A 14607-nucleotide genomic window follows, 5' to 3' on the forward strand; every position below is an offset into this window, starting at 1 on the left:
CTGTCTCTGATGGATGTGCAAACTGCAGCACCGCAGTGTGAACGTGAGACGGTTAGAGAAGACAGGCAGACAGACACACAAACAGACAGACAGACACACAGAGGGAGGCGGGAGAAAGGCATATAAATGTACAAGAAAATGGATGAACATGAATGAATTCTGAATTGATTGATTGTTTGTATATGTGAGTATAAAGTTGAGTGAATTCATCCTGTTTTGTGTGAGTATTTCCTGCAAAGTAGATCTACAGCCACCATAAAGTTGCTCATGTTTCTTTAGCGATGGATGTTCAAACCCTCCATCACACATAATGCAGATATGTGTGTAAAGTGTGCGACACTGCATGTGAGATAAGTGGAATAAATGGGAGGGGCTCACTATGAAAAAGTCTCTGCTACAGTTTGTCGTCATCCATTGCCTGTCCAGCGCAATCTGTGCTGCACTGTCAAAATAAATTTAATCAATGGCAATTAACATCTGTCTGAATAAGGCAGTGTCTTTGATCAATTATGACACTTGTTTAAAAAAGCAGACATCGGTGTCATGTTCCCATAACTGTCTCGGCTTTTATTCAGAGAACAATCGCTCTGTTACCTTCAGCCAGCCATTCTCTCTTCATGGAACGACAGTCTTAGAAAATCATAACGCCATAAAGTCATTCTTTGCTGCCTAAAGGTCTTGAATGATGGTGTGTAATTACCCTGCACTCACCCATGATTGGCAGGTTAGACTGAAAGCAGTCCATCGCTAATCTTAATGTCATTTCTTCACGCTTCAAGGTTGAAATAGATATTGCTACTCAAATGGGCACAGGGGAGTAAGGTGATGACGGTACTGTTCGATACTTTAGCACCACCCACCTAACCACCTACCCACACACCACACATCACCTCCAAAGACATTATCACCTTCAGTGGGTGAAGGCTGAAGTGGTGTGAGCATTAAAGGGGCAATAAATCCTCGCAGCCACTTCAGATCAAAACCAGCTAAATTCAGGAGACAAAAAATGACAATAATGAAAACTTTTTTATGCATACAAACTTGCAACAAATGGCTTTATTGATGGTTAATAAAAATAAGGATCAGAAATAGAAAAAGAAAGCTTTTTAGAAAGAGCTTAATTAATAAGTAAATTGGTTTTTCACTGTAATACTATAATGTCTGGAGTTGTCTGGAGTTTAGAAGATAATGCCACGCTCATGTCTGTAATATGAAGTTACCAACAGCCAGTTAGCTTAGCTTTGCATAATGAATGGAAACAGGGTAAACAGCTAGGCTGGCTCGGTTCCATGCTAACGACTTTGAACGATTTCCTGCAGTCCTGTTGTCATTGGAGGAGAAGTTGCACCTCAACTTGTTTTTACACCTGACCACTCTTTAAGTTAAACTAAACTAAGCTAACCTGCTGGCTTATTTACTGTACAGACACAGACAGCATGGTATTGATATTCACATGTAACCCTCAGCAAGAAAGCAAATAAGTATGTTTCACAAAATATTAAACTATTAAAGATCAAGAAAAAACGACGGGACACAAATGTGTGTTTTTGGTGGCTTTTGGCAGATCTATAAAGGATGAATAATTTTTTTGAATAACCATTGAAATGCATAAGTTTCAACCTAAATAAAATCCTTTACACAACATACCTTATTGGAACATGGTACTATAAAACTCTCCAGTATTGTCAATCATATGGAACAATGTCATCCCACACCAGAGATGAACCAGAATGAGGTAGGAGGTATACTTAAATCATCAAGCAACACTTTTGATCCAATGATTTGCATTCAAATGAATCCTTATTTGATGTTTTTTTTTAATTATTTGTACATTTTGAATACCTGCAAATACATTTAATCAGTTTGCGTGACTTACATTTCCTTTGAGATTGCCATGTGGACAATGATTCTTTGATGATATAAGATGATTTGTTTCCTTAAACCTAAACTCAATATGGACAGCACTGCACACACATTGAATATCACTTTTCAACTTCTTCTAAAGCCATTTTCTAGTTTTCATTTTCTTTATGGCGAGGTCATGTTGAAACCTGAATGACTTTCATTCCTTCAACAGCAGTGAGTGTGCTCTGCATTTTTATAGGCTGTCCCATGCACTGGGTGATGTTGTAATTTCTAACAAACTCAGACCTGATACCGGATTTTTGCATTAGTTGTCAGCAAATGAGGAGAGACCACGAGATGACTCTTGGGTTTTAGCAGGATGAACAAAAGAAAGCATTGAAAGGAAAAGGTGTGGCAGCTATAGGCAATGTGAAAAAACATGTCCTCTGCAAACTATCCTACAAATTAGTGTACATGTAAGTGATTTAATCAATCACTGCGGGTGATTGATCAGGGCTGAATGGTAATCAGGTGATGGTTGGCTTGAAGCAGCAAAAAATACAACACCCCACCTTTATGTCTCATTAGGTGTATGTGTCACTATTGTTCCTGCCCCTAGAAGAAGGATGGGTGAAACACAGCAGGGACAGGGGAGAATGGACAGCACCTCCCCCTCTTTGAGCAGACCCCAACCACCCCCTCCAACCTGCCCCGTGCACATCTGGATGTTTGAAGACTTTATACTGTGTGAAGAATGGGGATTTGTCAATAAGTCAGCCTCTGGGGGCATGTAATCTTTACTACTCCAGCCTGCAGAGCTTTGTGTGGGGAAAGGGAGTGTCCCTCTGTGTCCTTTCCCAGCTTTTACATCCTCTGCTGCACATTGGTAGGTATCCGCTGAAGCAGTTTAATGTATAAATCATACAGTAATCTCACTCTCAGTGTGACACTGGACGAGAGTCAACTTCAAATGTGATATTGTTTGTAATGTAAAATGTATCCAGGATCAATGATGAGGAAAGCAAATAAAGAAATACCTGCTGGTTGTTTCAATGCATGCTTTAACGGCAGCCTGAGAAGAACCGTATTAATCCAGTTCTTTCTCAACAGTTCTGTGAGAAAATTACAAAGGCCTGTTCAACATTAACACAAACTAAATAAACACCGTAATGAGGGGCTTTTCAGGGTTAGACACTAATCCTCTCGAAGATAGGATTACTTTGGATACACTCTCCTAAAATGTTGATGAGGTTTGAGCTTCACTGTGCAGGATGACGTATGTGCAGTTTGACACTAGAAGGATGTTTTAACATCGCTATTCTGAAAGTGAAAGTTTCTCTGTGCTCATTGAAATAACAGTTTGCCACTAACACAGTCACCATTATAACTAACTTAAGTTATTAATATGTCATTGTTTGTGGCAAATAAATCAATGAATGCAGGTTTGACATCATTATTTTATCATCAATGATTTTATTTCCTGCAGAAAAAGAAATAAAGATCAGAAGATTGATACCACATCAATCTCCTGATCTAACTCTTGGCAAGAAAGCAAATAAATGTAGTTGCCAAAATGTTCCTTTAAGAGTAAGAGTGTGCTGGCTGAGCATTCACAATGTAATGGCTACAGGAACTTTTTTAATATTTCTTTTGTTCACAGCAACAGTTCATATGACAGGATCAGATTAATCAGTGTCCCAAAAAAGTGTCATATTTATGACATGTTGGATTCATTTGAGAGGCCCATCACAAGACGATGTCTGTCCTTTTATGGCCTTTAGTCCTTTAGTGTAATTTTAAAGGTGCATTGCCTAGATTTAAGTCCTCAGGGGCTGAAGATTAATGATGGCCATAGTTTCACAGCTGTTCAGCAGCAGATGAGATTAGTGGTCACAATGGTGTGGCCTAATTATGCTAAGCAAAGGCTAATAATAAGATAAAATATTTAATCAAAGTGTTGATTATGGTAAAGAAACAGTATGTATCATCACAACATTACTGCAGATGTATGCACCAACTCCCCAGCAGCAGGAATTCAAAACAGTGATGAGGTTTTAATTTTTTACCACTGAGTAATAAGAACAAGGAAAGAAGCCCTAAATAGAATCATGACCAAAAGCTTCTATTTCATGTTATCTTTCCGCTGATCAGGCTACATCTGTCATTACAGCTCTAACATAAGTGAAAAGGGAATTCTTAACACCGATCGTTGAAACAGAATCATCCAAAACTGATCAGAGGCACCACTCTTTTCATCACTGATTATTCCATTTGACACATTCACTACTCTTTCTGTTCTTACAGCTGCTTAACCTTTTGGTTTTAATCCTTTCAACATCAGGTTGAGCTCAACTTTGTTATATCTTTCCATTTCCTTTTGTTCTCTCGCTCTCAGAATGCTGTGTCATAGTCTGCAGGCTGGATGGGCTCAGCTGCTCCATTATGGATTAGGCAGCAGCACGCACCTCTCACCCCCCAAAAGAGCTGGAGGGACATTTTAGAACACGATGGTACTCTGTGATCTTTAGATACACCAAAAAAAAAATAAACTGATTGCTTATGCGCGTATAAAGAACACTCTAACATGTTGAAGATAAGAAGTTGGAAGCAACTGATGCAACATATTTTTCTCATTATTAAGAAACATGTAAAAATATAACCTGGAACCGACATTGCCAATATAAAATAGATTTCTGAAATTGGCTGGGGTCTTATGAAGAAATTGCTTTGTTATAGAGGTATAAACCAGTATGTCATCACCCAAATGGATATTTTAATGTGAGTGTGATTTCAAATTACATCTGTTAATACAGTCAGCGGTTGCACACTGCAGCACAAGGTTACTTTAAGGACACATCCCCGTAGGTTGGACATGTTTTGCTGCACTCCTGCGCCCTCCTTGGCCTCTTCCAAAATAATGAGTCCCATCTGAATAAGGACTAAGCAGCACCTCTTCTTCAATTCAGTGACTGTATCATTGCAAAAGTTTGACAGGAAAGTAACAGTACAGTATTTATTAATTGAAGGTCATCATATATTGGAGTTTTTTTTTTTCCAGGGATGCCCGTTTGTTATAATATAGGAAGTTGATTGGGCTTTTCTTTTTATTTAAAACGGCCATGTTTCCTATAAATTAGAGCTGTATCAACAAAGATTCCTGTTGTATCCGCAGGCTGAATTCTGACAGAAAGCCTAAAGAGGGAAGTGAACAAAATCTCATGTTTTTCCAAAAATATTCCAGAGTGGTTTGACATTTCTGAAAGGCATGTGCATTTGTCACCAGATTTATCTCCATTGTGACACTTTGTGCCTCCAGTGCATCCGTGCAGCATCAACAGCAGTCTGCAAAGCTTCAGTTCTGCTGCGTGTGATGCACACATCAGTTTCTCAGTGTACCTTATCCAGCTTTTGATGCAGCCAGCTGAAACCTAAAAATACCTACGTTTGAAAATTTCATCAGACATTTCCCTGTATAAAAGTGGGTTTTTATTATATCTGTTTAATCTCTAGAGGAAGTAAGATTTCACCCCAAATAGTTCTGGAGGGATGAGTTTAAAATATAATCTGTATGTTTTCTGGCAGTCTGCTATTGTAAAGTGAAACACTGTTGTAGTTAAATCTATTTAGCAAGATCAGCATAGATCAAAAGTATCTCACCTACAAAAACCTGCTTAAAAGCTTGAAAACAGTTTTTTGTCTGATGTGTTTTTTTGTAGTCTTTGCATTCATCACATATGATAATTAAGGGGGTAGTCTTATGTTTTGGTGTATAATTATTGCAGCTTTGTACCCACTGACTCCTTTCCCATTGCTTTTCCTTGAAAGATGCAAAGCTTTTATTCAGGTCTGTTTAAAATTCAACAATTGTCCAAACTGCACTCTATATTTATTAATAATAATATTTGTATTACCAAGTTTATATTTACTATTTTTGCCAACAATTCAAAAATCTGTCATGTTGATTAAGCGTCGCTACTAGTAAAAATGAAAAAGAACAAAGAAAACCACGAAGCACATCAATACTGGATTAAGTCTGTTAACCTTTGTTCTACAAATCAAATCTTTGCACCTAAATCAAATTCTGTACAATTTAAGAAACGTTTGAAGAACAACAGTGGCCATGACCACTCTACTTTCTGATCAAATGGACTTTCCAGCTAATGTAATTGTATTTCTCAGGTTGAATACCCCCAATATCCATCCTAACGGAAGCTTAGACGGAGGTCAGAAACAGGGCTGCAACCCTTCCCTTTGTTCAGGGAAAAATATTTTCCTTCAGTCTGTCTGTCTGCATGTCTGGCTCTGCTGGCTCTTTGCTATTATTAGCACCAAGGAAAAAAAACACTGAGATGGGTTGGTTAAAGGAGAGGACGCCACGTCATACACAGGGCCTACCTCAAAATGATTCAGCAGTTTCTGCCTAGGAGACCAACTGTGGGTTATTTAATGCTAAATACTCCCTTAAGTGTTCCTTCCCAACAGAATAGTAAGTTGCTTGTCAACATTATTTTGTGCTGTCGCTTCCACAGGTTTTAGGCTCATCCAGTTTACATTAACATCCACCTCAGTGTGCTATTATCTTAAATGGGACAATCTGCTCTCCTTAGTGTTTGCTGTCTGTTTATTATCTCCTTATTTTAATGTCTGACTGATGTTTATACGCCTCTCTTCTGTCCATTTTGTCTGCCTGTCTGGACGAGAGCAGACTCTGTCTCTCTCAGAGCGGTGGTTCCCCGAGGCTGCTGAAGCACAGCGGGATGCTAGCAACAGATTCCTAGGCAACAGCAGCAGCAACTCACAAATTAACACTTTGTTTACAGGTACAAAGAGCAAAATATGCATAATCATTTGTCACTGAGTCAAGTGATTCATACCAACAATGCACTGAAAAATAATCTGCTTGTCTTTGTAATGAATGCAATACTTTCATATTTTGGGAAATAAGCTTGTTCAGTATCAGTTTCATCTCTCTGCAAGGTCAGAGTTGTGTTTAGCCTTCGCATTGCACAAAGAGTGAAAGCATGGGGAAACAGCTTGTCATATTTACACATTGTCTTTTGCAGTGTATACCAAACCAAACACAGGTTTAATGAGCTTACACATCTTTTACTGATGATACCATGCCACTGTTCTTAAGGGCCAATTATTTCAAAATAGTTTTTTAAAAAATGTCCATTAGTGTATTTGGACATGCAGGAAAAGATGAAGTCGGTGGGCCTTTGCCACCATGGTTACAATAATAAACATGTGGTTAATGTTGTGATTTTGGTCAGGTTTAGGAAAAGATCATGGAGGTTTGGGTTCAGGTTAGTTACATTAGTCAAGTTATGAACGTAAGTTTGTGATAACGGGCCTTCAGAGCAATGGGTGTTTGTTTTTGGAATAATGGGCTCTCAGTCAAATTGACTTTTGGTACAATGGGACACTTTTGGTACTATTGGGGTTTCAGAATAATGGGCCGTCATTAAAATAGTATGTGGTTGTGGGCTGAAGACAGGAATTGTATCTTTCTGCCCTTTTTGGTTTCTGTTAATGTGGTCTTTCAGATTTTAATATGTCTGCAGAGCCGACACCTCAGACCAGTGAGGAGGAATGGCTTTGATCGGGAGATGCTGACAACCAGGTGAAATTTACGGCTGTGCCCCCCTTGCTCCACCTCCTGAGTCTCATTTCCACCACCATCACAGCCCCGCACTGACACTTATTACCAGACAGAACGTAAAACATGTTTCTTTCTTAACACATGCTCCTTTATCCCTCAAGATAACGGAGGGGAAGACATATAAAGGAAAAACTGCCACAGTCAGTGAATCAGAACTTAATAATGTTAATCCCAAAATGTCACAATATGTCCAGATATATTTGGCGTAGCCATAAAAAACATCTATTTTGTTTGAATATTTTACTCAGAATAAACATATTAAAGCTTCAATAAAGTGTTCAAACAAGCAAATACATAATATGTATGTGATACTGTAAAACAGTGTGGAATTAGATTCTTTTTCTACCCTTTAACCTACTTAGGGGGGAATAAAAAGGGGTATACTGGATTTAATATACGGTAATAAGATGTGAGAAATCAACAGAGAAATGTTTTGTGTATCTATTTACTGATAGGCTCAGTTTATTCTTAGCTCTTTCTATTACAGCATAAAAACAAAGCTTTTACACAACACTGCAAGTGTATGAAGACAAGCATGTGTGCAATAATTATAGAATGACACACTTGAGAAATCAGCCAACAGCAACTTATGCTGATTGCATTGGGACTGATGGCTAAACACTGATAGCTTTTAGCAGCTATTAATTTCCAAATAATCCCAGAGTTTAGGAGGCAAAATTTCATATATGGTGGAAGTCAGAACAATTTTTCATATGTTTTATTACTCTCATGTGTTTTACATGGTTACGAAGAAGTGGCAGGGTCGCTAGGGTGAAACTTAAAATAGAAAGTTGAAGCACTCTTCAAGTTTGCAGCAAAAGGAGGGAGGGCTGTTTCATAACAGGGCTTTTACAGTGGCATTTCACTGAATGGCTCTCACCACACCTTCTACTCAGCAGCATTGCAGGGGTATAAATCTTTGAGGAACTGCAACCTGCGTCACACATGCACACCCAGCGCTGAGGTTGTCCCACCCAACTGGGTGGACAAGGAGAGATGAAATAATCAGACGATCCATAAGGCCCAAGGTCTCAAGGTCTAGCACTGTGGGTGTGGGTAAATGTGTGGAGCAGCGGCGGGGTTACAATGATCAACATGCAGTATGGCAGCAGGTAATCCATCATATCTTCATACACATCTGCACTGTGACCCTGAGAAGCAAAAGGTATCTTCAAGACAGAGGTCAAGGTGACATTGCTCTTCAGCCTGTGGTGGTCCAAAGCAATATTTACTTTTGCAGATAAATCAAAGCAACAGCATTATATTCCTCAGGCCTGAAAACATGCTAGAAGAATATATGTATTACAATATTGCCTAAGAGGTTAATGGATACATTTTTCTAGCCACAGATGCATTTGATGCATCATTAGATGGTGCAACAGAAAGAAAACTCCTCGCTTAGAAATGTACTAAACACAGTTAGCACATTTGGGTTTTACAGGTTGATCATTAACATGTCATAATCATGTGCTCATATACTACTCACCTCTCATCCATCCCATTACAAATCACATTTACTTGTCATCATTAATCAGTGGTGCAAGGAGTGCTGGGATCTTTTACTTACTCTAAGTATTATTTCCACAGTTTATAAATACTCAAGTTTAACTTCAGTAAATATAAATATAAAATTAGCATCAGAATATACTACAGTAAAAGTACTAATTTCACCCATTTCACAGTAATGCATATTATACTATTGGATTATAGATGTTAAAAATAAAGGTGGGCCTAATTTTAATAATTGTATATATTGTTGGGTAGCTTGTGAATTTCCCCTATAATCAAAAAGTCTTAGTTTATAATATTACATCATAGTTTATGCGTGTATTATATTGTATCATTAATCAGAATCTACAAAGTAAATATTAACCATATATATCAAATAAATGTTGTTGGTTAAAAAATACAATATTTCCCCATGAAAAGCATGGAGTAGTATAAAGTGGCATAAAGTAAGCAAGTACCTTAAATTTGTACAGTACCTCAGTAAATGTACATGCTCAGTTATCAACAATCATAGGGTATCCTTGTCTAAAAAGTGTGTTAAAATAAACACAATGAAATCATGTGCAGCCTCAATAATGTCAAGTCTTTATTGATGTGGATACAGCAATACATATGTAGTAATAACAGTAAAGATAATAGCATGTCAACTACATTCAATCCCTATGCTTTTGTAGTCATGATAGCTCTAATAAACACTAATGGAGAGATAATAATGATTAAACACCCCACTGAACAGAATCATACACATCACACAAATGGCCAGAATAAAAGCTGCTGGTGTTTTAAGGCATTTCACATCCTGCAATATTTGTTCTATGGCTAAATCTTGATTGTTGGTTTTTTGATTGGTGACGTACTGTTCAGAAAATACTCGATGTTCTTCCATGAAGTGGTGTTTGCGTGTGCACTAAAAAAGTTTGGCAGTGCTGTAGAAGTTGCAGTGACATTGTTTCTTCAGACACCAGTGAAAACTCTTTTGGTTTACAGTTTAAAGATAAAGGCTTGACATTTTCACCCATGAATCATTCATCCATTATTATAGCTGTATACTATAAAATGCTGCTTATATTTATAAGTTCTTGTACATTTGAGATTTGTCTTCGGCTTTAAACTTGAACAAAATTCCCAACTTTCAGATTTGCTGCCCCTCAAATTATTCCAGTAATGATAGGCCACTGTGTAGAGACGCAAACACACTCACTACAGTACTAAGATACTTATCACAAGCCTCAAGTAAAACAACAGGAACCCTATCCAGAACAGTCTGCTTTACAATCAGTAGTTTTTTTGTTTTCATCGTGAGTGCAGTTTGTCAGGGCGTGGTTCGCCAGGACCAGCAGCAGCAGCAGCAGCATAAGATATCTGTGTTAAAATTGGCAGTGCACAGGCAGGAAAAACAAGCTATAAGTCTCCCTTACTCAGGGATTTCTAGAGGTGAGGTCGCACTACAACAGACACTTTATCCAGTCATGGCCACAGTTATAAAGAGCGAGGTCAAGTTGTTTCAAACATATTGTGGTCTGGCGGCTTCTGGCTGAATCTGGGATGTATTTGAAGTGTTGATGCCATTGATTTTTTTCTCTGGCTGAGTGATATGGTATGTATTCTGGGGCTTAAAAGCACATGGGAAATGATGTTAAGTGGATGAACGATACAGAATCTTGTACATTTGTGCTAAAGCGTAATTGTAAATCAGTCTCTAGTTGACTGGAGAAAAATCTCTTGCATTTTGCCTCCTTTGCATCTTTGCTTAACTTTCCCTTTTTCATTCCTATATGAGTGCCTTAAAGAGGATCTTTCCCTCTTATCCTCATAGCGTCAGCAGTAGAGAAGCCTACCTAAGTCACATCCTACAGTAAGAGCTACAACAGTAGTCTCAAATCTAGCCTACAGGCTAACAAGCACGTCTATTCCAGTTATTAACGAGCGTTGTGCGCGATGATGCTCAGCATGGCAGATGGCCGACCTTTGAACTCCAAACGAAATCGTGTCAAATGAGCAAATGGGCTGATGGATTCCATGCAAGCATGACATCTACATACACCATGCAAGTTATCCTCGATACATTAATACATTTGTTTTCTGGTTGGCTTCAAATCTCATTTAAATAGCCACAGCAATCCACTTTTGGAAGTGAAACTAAGTTAAAGAGGAGTCGCTGCTTGACTGAGGATGTGCATCCTCTTCCATACTGTTTGTCATGCAGAGCTGATTGGACCACAGTCAAACCATTGATGTCGGTGGACTGTGATCAAACAAATTGTGCATTGTGGAGATTTAAACAGACATTTTGCTTAAGAGCTCCACTTTTAGTTAAGAGACTAATAATGAATGGCTCAGCAAGACACTATCACATATTATTGTTTATTTTGGCTGGTTTCCTGTAATTGTAGACTGTGTGCTTCCTTACTAAACTGTTATAATAACAACAGTCAAGAATAATTGTATTTGTATTGTATAAGTGGATGCAGAAAGAGTAACCATCACCAGCTGATGTTTTCTGAATCTTTAGCTCTCTAAATGCGCACAGTAACACTCGCACACACATGCTTCCATTGGAATGTGTTAAGAGTATCTCACAGCGTGTGGTAGTAGTGAAAGACCAGAGTTATTATCTACTGTGTTTAAGTATCACATATGAATGTAACATTAGCCCAAAGTGTGAAAGACCTGTTGAATATCATATTTTGAATATCTGTAAGATATGCTACCTAAGTGCTTGTTATTGTCTGATGTTGAGTGTGTGAAGGAGAACGAGAGAGAACAGATGATACTGTGGTTTTGTATAGAGTGATGGTTACAGTAGAGTTATAATGGATTTCCTTTGGGGAACTCATGGGGGACAAAGGGGACAAGGAAGAATAAACGCCAGGTAAAACAAACATCTAGATCCTGCACTCTACACACTTGTGGACATCCAACACACAATAGGCACCATGAACATCTTACTATGCGTATAATAAGGATTCCCACAAATGCTTAAGAGTAAAGGCTCTGGGTTTGTTGGGTGGGTAATGAAGAGAGGTTTTGGGTTTGCAGGGTAGAAGGGAAGCTTCAGGGGTCAAAACCAGGCTTACAGTAGCCTTAGTTTTTCTGATTGGTGGGAGTATCGCTGCTGTCTTGCGGCTTCTCCATCTTCTTCTCCTCATAGACCTCACGCTGGGACACCTTGACTCCAGACTTGATCTGCTGCTGCTGGTCCTCCTCCTTGCTCTCTTTCTTGGAGACCTTGCTGGAGCTGGTGTAGATGCGGGACTGGTAGTTGTAGCCTTGCCCAGCACTTGAGCTCATGGAGGGGCCGGGAAAGGTGATCCCTGTCCCGATGCGGGTCTCCTCGCCTTCCAGTAGTTTCCTGCAGAGAGGACGGTGGAGGGAAGGGTTTAGGGGAAGAGATAATGTAGTGGACAGGAATAGCAATTAAAGAAGGGAGAGTCACATTTTCTTGATATTTGTTTTTTTTTTAAATTCTGCTCTCTCACTTCCACGTTATAGAGGTTATAATAACAGATAATGTGTGAGTTGCCTTTGAGAGGGGGTCCTACCTGTAAGCTGCAATCTCAATATCCAGAGCCATCTTGACGTTCAGCAGGTCCTGGTACTCCCTCAGGTGACGAGCCATCTCGCTCTTAGTGGTCCTCAGCTCATTCTCCAGCTCTACCATGCTGTCCTGAGGACACAAATACAATTATAAGAAAAGGATTCAAGATTTTAAAAAAAGAGAAAGTAAATTAGAAATAATAATCTATGACCACACTGCTTGCAGAGGAATAATGCCCAGACAAAGAGCTCTGCCACTGCTACTGTTGACCTCTGTATTGTGCACCCGGAAATTAAACTCGCTCATGAGCAAAAACGGGTTAAAATGTTTGTCCTACGAACATATTCTCATTTGGGACCGCTGAATCAAAACAACACAACAAATTACAGATTTCGAGCACACACACAGTACAGTGGGCGTTGTCAGATGCAGCTGCTGAGCGCGCCGTCCTGGGGGAGTGAGTTTCAGCACCACAGACAGAGCCCGACCCACAGCAGCTGCTCCTCATATTCTTACTGCTCACATTCACTACTCCACAGAAAAAAACACTATACATTCATTTCAATGTAAATAAACTTTTATGAGATTGTGATTTTCCATTCTCATATAACCCTTCTGATAAGCGATTAACGACCTATTAAAATGTGAGTACCTGGTAGTTTCCAATCTCCGCATTGTGCCTTTCCTCCATCTCCCGGAGCTGCTTTTCCAGAGACTCGTTGGTTCCCCTCAGACTCTCTATCTCGATGGTCTTGGACTGCAGCTGCCTCCTGAACTCGTTCATCTCCTCCCTGCTGGCCCGGATGGCCTCGTTACTACGGTTGGCCTGCTCGGACAAGTCGGCAAACTTGGTCTTGTACCACTCCTCGGCGGACTGCAGGTTCTTGGACGCCATGGACTCGTACTGGCCTCGAATCTCCTTGAGGGCGGAGGTGAGGTCCGGCTTGGACACCTCCATCTCCACAGACACCTGGGCAGCTTGGATCATGTCCATCAGCTCGGCCACCTCCTCCTCGTGCACCTTCCTGAGGAAGCTGATCTCGTCCAGCAGAGATTCCACCTTCTTCTCCAGGTCCAGGCGCACCATGGTGGCGTCGTCCACATCTTTCTTAAAAGCCTTGAGGGTGGCCTCCGCCTCCTCTCGGGCACGGTACTCCTCCTCGTATTTCCCCCTGAGCTTCTGCAGGTCGTCTTCAATACTATCCCTCTCCATCATGAACTGGGACTTCTCCCCGTTCAGCTCCTCGAGCTGGGAGCGCAGTTCGCGGATCTCTTGCTGGTAAAGCTCGGCCAGGCGGGACGGTTCAGTGTGCCGCTGGCGCAGCGCGGACAACTCCGTCTCCAGCACTTTGTTGTGCTGCTCCAAGTTGCGCACTTTGTCGATGAACATCGCAAAGCGGTCGTTAAGACCCTGCATTTGTTCCTTCTCATTGGTGCGGACGATTTTGAACTCATTGTTAAGGGCGCTGCTCTGTGTCAGGTCGAAGGTCTCCGATGGCATGGACGAGTAGGAGCGGCCGGACTTTCTGTTGTACGAGCCCAGGGATGAAACGTTGGTCCGGGATAGAGAGGAGGACCGGTAGCCTCCCCGTGAGGACACGTTCACCGCAGACCGGGATGGAGAGGATGCATAGCGGGGAGAATCCCCGAAAATCTTCCTGTAGGAGGAGGAGGAATAGACGTCAGATCCGTAACTCATCTTGGCTAGTATGGAGACAGAGCAGAGCAGTGGGCGCGTCTCCTTTTTATAGGGGGAACAACCCAATCACTAATTAATGCCCGATGGCAACATCCGGACTCTTTAGTTCCACATGCGTCAGTATCAGAGTGTTTATGAGAATCAATGATAAATATTTTGCAAGAGATTATTCTTTGCTCATAATTAGTCTACAATAATTTCTGAAGTTATTCCAGATGTGCGCAGCTGACACTGCTCTTTGTGTGGAGCAGATGGATCTGCCCTACTGTCCGTTTTGGCGCAGTGGTGATGCGTCAGTGTTTGATCGCTTGTTGCACAGTTAACACTTAAAATTAAAATGTAATACTGAAATTT

At 40.3% G+C, this 14607-nt stretch overlaps 1 protein-coding gene across 1 annotated transcript; it reads right to left on the minus strand.

Annotated features, from left to right (window-relative positions):
- Positions 1–9590: 9590 nt before the first annotated feature.
- On the minus strand, positions 9591–14253 carry inab (internexin neuronal intermediate filament protein, alpha b). Its single transcript, XM_035661012.1, has 3 exons — positions 13207–14253; positions 12559–12683; positions 9591–12368 (listed from the first exon to the last, which is right to left on the minus strand). Exons 1-3 carry the CDS (start codon positions 14251–14253, stop codon positions 12101–12103), a joined length of 1440 nt encoding a protein of 479 aa, XP_035516905.1. The 3' UTR covers positions 9591–12100.
- Between the last annotated feature and the right edge of the window lie 354 nt (positions 14254–14607).

Source organism: Morone saxatilis, unplaced genomic scaffold (genome assembly GCF_004916995.1).
Source record: "Morone saxatilis isolate NCDOM2014 unplaced genomic scaffold, NCSU_SB_2.0 Contig17, whole genome shotgun sequence".
NCBI lineage: Eukaryota > Metazoa > Chordata > Actinopteri > Moronidae > Morone > Morone saxatilis.